Source organism: Hemitrygon akajei, chromosome 6, assembly GCF_048418815.1.
Source record: "Hemitrygon akajei chromosome 6, sHemAka1.3, whole genome shotgun sequence".
In the NCBI taxonomy this organism is placed as follows: Eukaryota; Metazoa; Chordata; class Chondrichthyes; order Myliobatiformes; family Dasyatidae; genus Hemitrygon; species Hemitrygon akajei.
The window spans coordinates 37,737,082-37,750,305 of NC_133129.1; the positions used below are offsets into that span (position 1 = coordinate 37,737,082).

General features: G+C 38.2%; 2 protein-coding genes across 3 annotated transcripts in view; one reads left to right on the forward strand and one right to left on the reverse strand.

Moving 5' to 3' along the window:
• cfap96 (cilia and flagella associated protein 96) overlaps positions 1 to 13,224 on the forward strand; it is a 99,059-nt gene that overhangs the window by 16,095 nt on the left and 69,740 nt on the right. The window lies entirely within an intron of this gene.
• LOC140729786 (ufm1-specific protease 2-like) overlaps positions 10,754 to 13,224 on the reverse strand; it is a 52,228-nt gene continuing 49,757 nt past the window's right edge. The window contains exon 10 of the mRNA XM_073050004.1: positions 10,754 to 10,873. Coding sequence (XP_072906105.1) covers positions 10,754 to 10,873 — 120 coding nt within the window. The remainder of the gene's footprint in view (positions 10,874 to 13,224) is intronic.

Sequence of the window (13,224 nt, forward strand, 5' to 3'; positions counted from 1 at the left end):
AGACCTATTTCAGGATTATCATCACTTGCAAACAGTATGTCTTGAATTTGTTTTGTATGCAGCAGCCGGAGAGTGCAATACATACAATTACTACAGAACTGTGCAAAAGTTTTAGATATATACTGCATGTATGTCTAAGACTTTTGCACAGAACTGTAATTGCATAAAGAACAGTGTACCTCCTGTTATAGCAATTTGTTGAATGAAATACTTCCTGAGCAAATTCAAAATTTACCTCTAAATTACTTGAGATGTGGAATAATAATTTACTCTTTAAGAAATTTGGTTAGGGGAAAAAACTAAATAAACGCAAAGTGAAAGAAATACAAACATTTGTACATTTCATCATTTTTTGCCAGGGTTTGCACAAGGGAAAATTACAATACAGATAATTTTCTCAGAGTGCAAATGCAGGGTATAGTGTATAAGTTAGTCAAATGTTTGAAACTAAGATGATATATGCTCTCATGATAAACCAAGTTGTTTAAATGTTTGTCAATAATAATTAAATAAAATGTAATTATTACTTTTGTGTGATTGAACATTATAGTGTAAGATAATATGCAAATTCATTGCTTCCTGCTGCAACCTTTAATATATTAGTTATGTAAAGAGCTGTGTGAAATATACTCAATGTGCATAAGGAATATTATGACACTTCTCTCATTTCACACGATTTACTAGCCACGTTTTATATGCAAAATTTGAGCGCAAGTTTAATAGTTAAGAAAAAATGGGAGGCTGAAATCACGAACTTACAAATTATAATTGGAGTTCCCTCTTCAACAAAATGAGTTATAAGCTTTTGTTGATTCAGACCTTTACCCTCATTTCGCCTGAAAAAAAAATCAGAGCATTTAACTTGCATTTAATTATACTTCTTCCTATTTCTGAAGATCACTAAGAGGGAGCAAACGTTAGGGGTTTGGAGAGAATGGTGGGGAGGTGGGAAGAGAGCGTGGGATAGAGATTTGGTGAGAAAGAAAGCAGCTGCTGGAAAAAATAGCACTTCATCTTGTTGGGGAGAGCTGCGAGGACAGGTGGTGGTGAGGTGAATGGTGGGGTGGAGTCTAACAGTTATTTCCAGGAAGGGAGCTAGAGATTGGGGTGTGCTCAATAAAGCATAGCTTCGGATAAGGCATCAGGTCTAGTGATCTGAAGGTCACTGGTTCGAGCCTCAGCTGAGGCAGCACATTGTGTCCCTGAGCAAGGCACTTAACAACACATTGCTCTGCGACGACATCAGTGCCAAGCTGCTTGGGTCCTAGTGTCCTTCCCTTGGACAACATCGGTGGCGTGGAGAGGGGAAGGCTTGCAGCTTGGGCAACTGCTGGTCTCCCATACAACCCTGCCCAGGCTTGCGCCCTGGAAACTTTCCAAGGTGCAAATCCATGGTCTCACAAGACTAATGGATGCCTATATACAATAAAGAAGGAAATAATTATTGGCGCTGACAGATCCAGAGGCAAAAAGCTGACTGGTGACTAGGGAGGTGCCAGCAATGGATGAACATAAAATTATAAGGTACAGGAGCAAGAAAAGGCCATTTGACCCCCGGTGCCTGCTCCACTATTCAAGATGACCATGAGATTCAGCATTAGTTTCCTTCACCATCACATTTCACTTAATTCACCAATATCAAAAAATTTCTATCCATCTTTATTGTGACTATACTCAGTGATCTCCACAAGTTCCTTAGGTAAAGAAATCTAATGATCGACTCTTCTCATCTGAAGAATATACAGTAGATTCATCTCAGTTGTGAGTGGCCTGCTCCTTATTTTGAACTGTGCCTTTTAGCTCTAGATGCTTCAGCCAGAAAAATGACTAATTCTGTGTTTACCCATATCAACCCCCTTCAGAATTATGTATATTTCAATAATATCACCTCTCGTTCTTATAAATTCAAGAGAGTACAGGCCTAAAATACACAATTTTGGAAGAACACAATGGGCCAAAGACCATCTGTACAGGCAAAAGATCCACACTTTTTGCTCCACATATGTTGCTAGAGCTTCTGATTTCTTTCTACATTCTATTTTTTTAAAGTTCCATGTTCCAGCATTTGCAGTCTGTAGTCTTCAGAGTAAAATAAGACTTAGTCCGTTTAATTTTTCCTCATATAACAATCTTGTCATCGCGGGCATCAGCTATTTAACCTGAAAACTCACATCTGTCTTTCACCATCATTTTCACACATCCTCAGAACTTGGTTAGAAATCCTTAGAAGTCTGGCAGGCACCCAATTACACTGTGCATAAATTCCCTTAGTATTTTCCCTCTTTTACATAGACCAGAAAACAGTACAGCACAGGAACAGGCCTTCCTGTCCATGTCAGTGCCAAACATGATGTCAATTTAACCAATCCCATCTACCTGTGCATTTCCCTCCATTCCTTGGTCTGTCTAAATACATTTTAAACATTGCATTCATATCTGCTTCTACCACTAGCCCTAGCAGTGTGTTCCAGGCACCTAACACTTGTGTTAAAAAAATGCCTCACATATCTCCTCTAAATATATATCCGCTGACTATAAAACTATGCCCTCTAATATTTGGCATGTAGGGAAACACTCTGATTATCTACCCCATCTATCTCTCAACTTTATATACCTTTATCAGGTTACTCATCAGCCTCTGATGCTCCAGAGAAAACAATCCAGACAACATCTTGGTGAATCTCTTCTGCATCCTTTCCAAGGCTGCCCCATCCTTCTCCTCCTATTGTGGGGTGACTAGATCAGCATCAATACTCCAGATATGGCTTAACTAAACTTTCATACAGCTGTAAAATGACATGCTAACTTTTGTAACTAACATCCCAAACTATGAAGGAAAGCATGTTGAATTTCTCTTCTCTGTCTACATTTCTCACTGCGTTGGGTAGGCAGCCAACAAAATCAAGGACCCCTTCCACTCAAGTCATTCTCTCTTCATCCCTCTCATTAGGCAGAAGATACAAAAGCTTAAAATCAGGTACCACTAGACTCAAGGGTAGCTTCAATCCTGCTCTTATCAGACCCTTGATAGGCCTGTCATTTACTGCAAACTTAGATATCTTTTGACAACTTTCCTCATTATCCAGAGCTCCAACAATTCTGTGTTGTCTCCAAACATATTAATCAGGCCAATTATATTTTCATCCAAATAATTATACATACTATAAACATGCACTTCCTCCTTCAAATGATTGCTGTCCCCTTCCTTCCTAACATGAAATGACAAATATACTGACTGGTAACAGTATGTACCAAAGTTTAAATGGTCTTAATTAATGAATTGCTTTGAACGCCCAGCAGTCATTAATAGTTGATCTAATATAAATGAAGCCAATTCCAAAAAGGTAACTCCCACACCTGCTCATTCAGATCCTAATAACACTATGTTAGTGGCAGCAGGATACTTGTGTAACAATGATATGGTTAATAGTAATGCAAAGAAGTTTCATTTTAGACTTAACAGTTTTAACTATAAATACTGGTGCAGAAATATATTAGTTAAGTTCCTGTTCTGGAGGTCCAGATCATTGATCTGGATATACAAGCTTGAATCCCATCATAGTCACTGACAATTTAAATTAAAACAATTACATCACACTGGAAATAAAATGCTTGCACCATTAATGGTGACCTTGAAAATAATGTCATTAAACCCCAACTGGTTCACTAATACCCTTCATGGAAGGACATTTGAAGCTAACCTGGCCTGATGTGATTCCTGGTTCATAATGTCATTGTCTGATCATTGAATTATCAGCTCTCAGGTAATTGAACAGAGTCAACAAAAGCATTGATTGTTATTCCATGAATGAGAAAGTAAAGTTTGCTTTTTATTATGGGGATTTGAACCAATTTCAGTTTTGGACAGCCAAATGAATCTCCTTCTAGTTTTCACAACAAAACTACTTTTGACATAAGAACGGAACTGGTGAGGCTGCATCTGTAGGAAGAGAAACAGAGTTAACATTTTAAGTTGAATACCCTTCATGAGGCCTGAAATGTTAACTCTGTTTCTCTTGCCACAGATGCCATTTAACCATCTTGGTATTTCCAGCAATTCTCTTTTTATTTTAGATTTGCAGCATCTACATTTCACGCAATTTACTTTTTTTGAGTTTGGGGACTTTGAAGAATTGGAATTTTTTATTAAAAGTTTATGATAGTGAATTTTTGATGGTTCCTAAAGATGGGAAGCTGCTAGGAATTGTAAACTTCATATCCCATCCACCAATTATAAAATGATCTATTTTGACCTTTTCATTATTAAACTTCCCTTTTCTTTATTTCTTCAATCATGCTGCCTTTAAAATGTTTCTCCACATTGCTCCTGTAAATTCTCTAAACAAATAGTTGCTCCTTTACTAAAATAAACTTGATATTAATATTCTAGTCACTTCATCCAAATATTCTTATCTAACTGTATTTCCTCTTAGCAGCTAACACACACTAAATTCTGCATGGTCACAACTTGTTTTCCAGTCACCATAAAAGTGATTCTCGTTTAAGTGGCCAACTTCCTTTGTACCCAGTCTTGCTCTAGCTTCATTGGTTATCTTGGTGCTATAGCCTGGTGTTCTATCCTTTGTCCTTAGATTATTCTCTGGCAGGCTGTACCTCTTTGTATTCAGAAACTTTTCCAAAACCTACCAATATTCTTCTCTGCTAAATTGACTCCCTCATATCAATTTTTCACACGATCCATCTCTGAAATGACATTCCTTTCTCTGACCCATCTGAGGCCCTCATCATTTTTGACTGCTTCCCCCTCCCCCCCCCCCCCAACCCAGCCGACGATCCATCGCACCTCACCCTTTAGGACTTAGATGCTTCTTTGTTTCCTCCAAAGCAAAGATTTGATTCATTCTTTGATTCACCCCTGCAGTCCTGATTCTGTCCCACCATCTCTTAACATTTTGCTTCACTCCCTGCTTTCCAATCTCATGATCCAGTCCTGGATATTATCTACACAACAGCACTTTGAGAGTACTTTCATTAGTTCACCACCATCTTCTCACAGATAATACGGGATGCCAGTGAAGCTTGAGCCAGTAAATGAGTGAAAAAGATAATATTTGACTGGGTTTAGCACTCAGCAGCTTTAGGAAAACTGAAGTCAATGAGGACTATGGAGAAAACATGCTGTTGGCTGGAATCAGAACACAGGAAAGACAATGAACTGTCATTGTTGAAGATCAGTCATCATCCCTAGATACTCCTGTAAGAGATTCTCGGAGAAGTACAACTATCTTCAATGACGTCATTGATGAAACGGATACAAATGTTATGGTTACAATACCCCAGGAAGTGAATACTCCACAGGTTAGGAGGTCAGGTTGCCCACCACAACCTAACCTCCTAGGATTTCTTAGAAACTGTCTACTACCAATAAAATATAACTGTAATAGAATGCTTTCAACATGACCAATCCTGAGACAGTACTGAAAATGTACGGGCTTACACAAGACAATGCAGTCCATTTAATTGGCACCGATACTCTGGTTTAAATATCGATCCTTCTATTATTAGTATAACATGAGCACAGTATGTTCAATCTATATATCTGCATACAAATGTTTCTACCAATATGTTGCAGTTACACCTTGCTATCACCCACTTCCACTAACAATAAACTTGCATGAAGAGATCTTGGAAAATATGGACTATTTCTTTTATCTTGGTAATTACTTTCCAGTAAACACAGATGTTATGGTAGAACATGCTGTTAGCAGATACTGTTGTCAGCTGAGAATGCAGAAGTTGCACTGGTAATGTTCAGTATTTACAGATTTGTACAGATTTTATGTAATTTTAGAACTCAGATTTTAGTTTGAATCAGTTAATTACCCTAGATCTCTATACGGATTCAAAACAAGCTGGACCTCACAGAATGCCCGACTAAAGAACTTTAATCTGCATCAAGAGAACACAGGAAATGATTCAAGGATGTTCACTAATTCTCCTCGACAAAGTATCACATTTCCATCCACTCATGAGAATCCTTGGCCCATATCACTCTAAATAGAGGAGGTGTTTGGGTGACACTGACAACCTAAAGCCACTTTGTAGGTTACAATGACAGAACACACACCTTATAAACCACCATCTATTAACCCCATCAGCACATCTTGTCTCAGTTCTAGCAAAGTCTCTAGATCTTATATTGACCTCATCATTCAACTCAAAACCTGCAGAACTAGAATGATAGTAAGACATTTTTATCTATGTTGGTCTGCCAAAGAAGAAGAGAAAGGGGACAAAGATAGAGAAAAAAATCTGCATAAAAATAGAAGCCAGAAGATTGTTAGAGTATTGTAAGAACTGCAATTGTTCATCTAAGCAGATATAAGCAGCTTCATAATCCTCTTGACTTATGTCTTGTACAGTACTGTACAAAGGTCTTAGGCACATGTAAACAAACTGTAAAGCAAATGTGCTTTTAAAAATAATGAAATGAAAAGTTTCTAAATATCAGAAAAATTACTATAAAGAACAGTAAAAACAGTTGAAAAACGAAGTCAAATCAATATTTGATGTGACCTCCCTTTGCCTTTAAAACAGCAGTGATTCTCTTAGGTACACTGCTATGCAGTTTTATAAAGAAATCAGCTGGTAGGTTGTAGGTTGTTCCAAGCATCTTGGTGAACTTGCCACTGTTCTTCAGCAGACTTTGGCTGTCTCACTTGCTTATGTCTCTCCTGGTAATCTCAGTCAGTCTTAATAATGTGGAGATCAGGGCTTTCTGGAGCCCATACCATCTGAAACCACAAAAACATATAGGGTGCCTAAGTCTTTTGTACAGTACTGTAGATAGTTGAAAGGCTCGGGTATCAGAATGTGGATAATTTGTTGCAGGATATCTAGTCTATGACAGTATTGATGTGTATGATTTATTTGATGTTCTAGCCATCCCAGGAGATGGGAAGTAAGGATTTTGACATTGATTATGCCATGGAATGACAGAAGTTGATTTAGACTCAATATATTATTAGATGATTATCTGTATGTGGCACTTGTTTCTCTGCCATTTAACAGCTTATTCCTGAATATTGTCTAGATCTTTTTTCAAACAGACATGGACTGCTTCTTCTGAGAAAATCCCAAAAAAAAATTAACGTTATGTAATCACCAACCAATACCCACACTTCTGGTCTTTTGATGAAAGTTACTGATGATGTAGCTGAAGATGGCTGCACATAAGGAACTGTCTTAAGGAACATGGATAGCAAAGTACAACAGGTGGAATATTCTGTGCAAGGTGTGACTATAACTGGCCGTCACAGTAGCATAGCGGTTAATGCAATGCTTTGCAGCGCACCAGCTATATGATTGGGGTTCAATTCCTTCTGCTGTCTGTAAGGAGTTTGCATATTTAATGTAGACAAGTACCAACCAGTGCAGGTGTTACACAGTGAATGGTAAGGCACTGAGGAGTGTGGTAGAACAAAGGGATCTGGGAATAGGGGGCCATAATTCATTGAAAGTGATGTCACAGGTTGATACGGTCATAAAGAAAGCTTTTGGCAGATTGGCCTTCATGAATCAATTACTGAGTACAGGAAATGGAATGTTATGTTATGAGGCCTAATTTGGAGTACTGAGTATAGTTTTGGTCACCTACCTACAGGAAAGATGCAAAAAAGGTTGAAAGAGTACAGAGATTATTTACAAGCATCTTGCTGTTTCTGGAGGACCTGAGTATAAGGAAAGAAGGGAAGATTGAATAGGTTAGCACTGTATTCTTTAGAATGTAAAAGTTATGGTGAGATTTGATAGAGATATACTAAATTATGAGAGGTATAGACAGGGTAAATGCAAGCAGACTTTTTCCACTGAAGTGGGTTAAGGGTGAAAAGTGAGGTTTAAGGGAAACATGAGGAATAACTTCTTCACTCAGAGTTGTGAGAATGAGCTGCCAGCACAAATGGTGCATCTGAGTTTGATTTCAACGTTCAAAAGAAGTTTGAATAAGTACAAGGATAGTAGAGTTAAGGAGGACTATGGCCCCAGTGCAGGTCAATGGGAGTAAGAGCTTAAATGAGTTTGGCATGGACTACATGGACCAAAGGGCCTGCTTCTGTGCTGTACTTCTCTATGACTCTGAATTCTCCCCATGACTGCATGGGTTTCCTCTCACATTTCAAAGATCTTTGAGTTGAAGTTAGTAAGATGTGGATATGACAGTGGAGGACCACTTTGAATTTATGTGGCCCTTCTAGTGAGGGTACACACACACACACATACAAAATACTGGTGAATACAAAATGTCAGAATTTAGATTTAGTGACAACGAAGGCAAAGTATATACTGTGGATTCAGTACTTCTAACAACTGGGACAAATCGGGACCAATATATTTTGGCCCAATTAAGTGGCTGCCCCAATTAGCCGAAGTTTCATTGAAATAATTAAAAAGGTATAAAAAAGACAAACTGAGTAACAAATTATGTTTTTAAATGAAATACAGAACAAATTAGAACATTAAGAATAAAAGTTAGTTTGTTCCTAAAGTTTATCAATGGAGGAATTCATATAGTATACACAGCTGCTTTCTTTTGATTGATTATAAGAGAACAAAATCAGTGCAGACACCTAAATAATTGATCCATTATGTGATCCATTGCTTTCTCTGACAGTGTTGCATGTTTGTAGCCAAGGGAACCGTTTAGCGTGGCACGATAAATAAAGGCCGGTTTCATTGGGATTGTAGATATCATCTGCACATTTTTGAAGAAAGTCAGGGAGTTTAATAGATCTCTGTGTCTGCACTTAAAACATCGGCACTATCTTTCTCACCATATGTTTTCTTGAATTTAATGTGGCACCAACATTTCCATTGAGATAACCAACCATCTGTTGCTTTAAAATCTTCACAACCAGCTTCTTAGCTAGCTCCCCGATGTCTTTTTTTCAAACATTGCTCCATTGACATGCAGTTACAATGGAAAACCATTGATAGAAGTCCTCTTTAATATCTGGATCCATTACCTTCATGGTTTAATTTCTGGAATGTTCCCTGTTGTCCTTCGCATAATACCTATTTTTTTTGCAGCTTATTTTGCAGATGTATCAAGCATGTAATTGTAGATTTTGGCACTCCAGTTATCTCTGCCAGCTGAAAATGAGTGGTGTTAGATGGATTGCTCTTAATTTGGTCCAGTAGTGTCAAATCTTTTCATGGTATCTTGACAAGGGTCTGAATTTTTTTAGTCAAAATAAAAAACAAAATTATCAAAAAAAATTTTTTGAATTGGTGTCCATTGGCCAGACATATAGCATAACACAAGCACACACAACTGATGCTATTTACAAAACTGTTCACTCTAAGCATGGTGTAGTGTCTAACAGCCACACAAGTGCATGCGACAGATGCTAGTTACAAATTGTTCCCAATTAAGCAGCATAGTGTCCCAAAAAGACAAAGGGGATCCTGGCTATTTTCTTGATTAATTTCTGTTCTTTAAGAGTTGTCCAATAAAGTGGCTGCCCTGATTAACTGATGGCCCAGGTAACCAGAATCTACCGTATTTCCAAATGTGTAATGTCAGTTTTAACATTGTTTTCATGCAATCAAATAATTATGGATACTATCTTTAATTTTATTCAGATTATTTAAATTAGCTTTAATAATGGTATATCAGAAGCATTTCTAGATTGCTTGTCCAGGCTTCAGGTTGCTAATCTGAAAATCTAACAACTGGCACTAGCATTCCTCCAATGCTTCAGTACAACTGATTACACAAAAAAGAGATAATAGAAATTTAAATTATAATTTCACCAGAATTTATAAAGAGAAAATAAATAGAGACAATGAATAGATTTGAAAATGTGATTCCAGTTAATGAATCCAGGTGGATTTCCCAGGTATATAAAGTACAAAAAATTATGAGAGGCATGAACAGCTTAAATAGTCAGAGTCTTTTTCTAAAAGATCATAACATATAGAAGTGGAATTAGGCCATTCAGCCCATCAAGTCTGCCCATCATGGCTGATTTATTATCCCTCTCAGCCCCACTTACCTGCCTTATTGTAACATTGACACCCTTGCAACTCAAGAACCTGCGTTATAACTATACCCAAAGACTTGGTCTCTGTGGCAATTAATTCCACAGATTCACCAATGTCTGGCTAAAGAAATTCCTCCTCAGTCTTCCTTCAAGATGGAAATGTCAAATATTAGAGTGTACAGCTTTAGGTTAAGAGGGGAAAGCTTAAAGAAAGTTTTCATGGCAAGTATTCGTTTTATGGACAGTGATAGGTGGCTTTTAGAGAAGGTGGTCAAAGCAGATACAATAGCAGTCCAGGCAGAGAATTGAGGGATATACACCACATGGCAGATATTCAGTTGAAATTGGCATCATGGTCAGCACAATCATTGTGGGCTGAAGGACTTTTTCCTGTGCTACACTGTACCATGCTCTCTGGTTTTGTAAAATGTCAACACAAAAGAAAGTTTTCACTATAATTTGCAATATTTGTAACATGTCTTATGAACTGTAACCTTTGTTTCTAGTTGCTTTCGTTCAGCATTATAGCAAAAGATGGACCATAATGCAATAACGCGTGGGTTTCCTCCAGATGCTCCGGTTTCCTCCCACAGTCCAAAGGTGTATTGGTTAATAGGTTAATTAGTCACTGTAAATTATCCCATGGTTAGGCTAGGGTTAAATCAAAGGGTCAGAAGGGCCTATCACGCACTGTATCTCAATAGATAAATAGATATATAACAGTCATATTACATAGATACTTTTGTTTCTTACTGGAAAAGCATAATGCCAGCTGAAATTTCAAGACATGTCAATATTCCCAAAATCTCAAAAGATCCAATCCATTCTAATGAATCCACAATGAAATCATTTTCAGGATTTACTAATAGCTGAAATCAAAAGGAAAGTAATTTAAGTTAGATTCTTAGCAGACATAATTAGCAGAATAATCACATCACTTTATTTGAGCATTATAAACTCAGCTATTAAAAGGTTCATATTAGAACAAAGATCTTGTATTTTAAACTACTAACTTAGACTGTAAATCTCAAGTCATTTGGTGGCTCCTTGTAGCTATCTTGTACCTCTGAGATACAATGAGAATCTTCTATTTCCAATACCTTGATCCTCATTTATCCATCTGTAGGAACAATCTGTCACCCAATGGTTCTCAATTTTTCAGATGCTCATTTACTGCCTATTACATTTCAGAACTAGTCTATTAACCACAGCACTGCTACTACTCCATAAAGGAAACAGCCTCATACTAAAACATCCTACCCCCTTCCTCCTTTTAAATGATCTATGCTTCAATCTTCCAACCTCTGTTAAGATTGTCATCTTATTTTCCGGGGTTATAACCTTTAACTCCAATGAAAGCAACATGGAAGAGTTGTATACACAGACACGTGAGCAGGCAGGGAATACTAACCACGCGAAGGCAAATGGGATTAGTTAAATTGGCATCCTGGTCAGAATAGATATCATGGGCTAAAGGACCTGTTCCTGTGCTATCTTCTATCTTTATTCTATATTCTGCATCTCTGCCGCTCCAGAGTTCCTTACCTCATCACTAGACTGCATTTAGCTAGTCTCGCAGAATCAGAATCAGGTTTATTGTCACTGGCATAAGGTTCAAGATTCAAGATTGTTTAATCTTGTTAGTGTTCATGGAATGTTCAGAAATCTGTTGGTGGAGAAGAAGGTGTGCTTAAAATGTTGAGTGTGAGTCTTCAGGCTCCTGTTCTTCCTCACTGATGGCAGTAATGAGAAGAGGGCATATCCCAGATGGCGAAGGTCCTTAACAAATGATGCCACCTTCTTGAAGCACCACCTTTGGAAAATGTCCTTGAAGGTGGGGAAGCTCGTGCCTGTGATGGAGCTGGCTGGATATGCAATTCTCTGCAGAAACCATAAGACCAGAATTAGGCCAGTCGGCCCATCAAGTCTGCTCCACCATCCTATCATGGCTGATTTATTATCCCTCTCAACCCCATTCCTCTGCCTTCTCCCCAAAATCTTTGACTTCTTTACTAATCAAGAACCTACTAACCTTTGCATTACATATATCCAGCTATCTGTAATGAGTTCCACAGATTCACCATCCTCTGGACATTCTAAATGGACATCGCAGAACTCTGATGCTGTGCCCTCTGGTCCCAGACTCCAGTACTGTAGAAAACATCCACTCTATCTAGGCCTTTTAATATCTGATAGGTTTCAATGAGTGAGATCCCCTTTCATTCTTCTAAATTTCATGAGTACAGGCCCAGAGCCATCGAATGCTCTTCATATGTTAACCCTTTCATTCATGTGAAATTCCTTTGGTAAATGTGGTGTACTTGGATCTTCAGAAGGCCTTTGACAAGGTGCCGCATATGAGGCTGCTTAGCAAGATTAAGAGCCCATGGAATTACAGGGAAGTTACTAGCATGAGTGGAGCATTGGCTGATCAGCAGAAAACAGAGAGTGGGAATAAAGGGATCCTATTCTGGCTACCAGTGTTGTTCCTCAGGGGTTGGTGTTGGGACAGCTGCTTTTTACGATGTATGTCAATGATTTGGACTATGGGGTTAATGGATTTGTGGCTAAATTTGCCAATGATACAAAGACAGGTGGAGGAGCAGGTAGTGTTGAGGAAACAGAGAGCCTGCAGTCAGACTTAGATAGTTTAGGAGAATGGGCAAAGAAGTGGCAAATGAAATACAATGTTGGAAAGTGTATGGTCGTGCACTTTGGTGGAAGAAATAAACAGGCAGACTATTATTCAGGTGGGAAGAGAATTCAAAATGCAGAGATGCAAAGGGACTTAGAAGTTCTTGTGTAGGATACCCTGAAGGTTAACCTCCAGGTTGGCATCCATTTCTAGAGGTACAGAATATAAGAGCAGGGATGTGATGTTGAGGCTCTATAAGGCACTTGTGAGACCACACTTGGAGTATTGTGTGCAGTTTTGGGCTCCTTATTTTAGAGAAGATATACTGACATTGGAGAGGGTACAGAGAAGATTCACAAGAATGATTCCAAGAATGAAAGGATTACCGTATGAGGAACGCCTGGCAGCTCTTGGGCTGTATTCTCTGGAGTTCAGGAGAATGAGGGGGGATCTCATAGAAAAATTCCGAATGTTAAAAGGCCTAAACAGATTAGATATGGCAAAGTTATTGGGGGAGTCTAAGACAAGAGGGCGTGACTTCAGGATTGAAGAACATCCATTTAGAACAGAAATGCGGAGAAATTA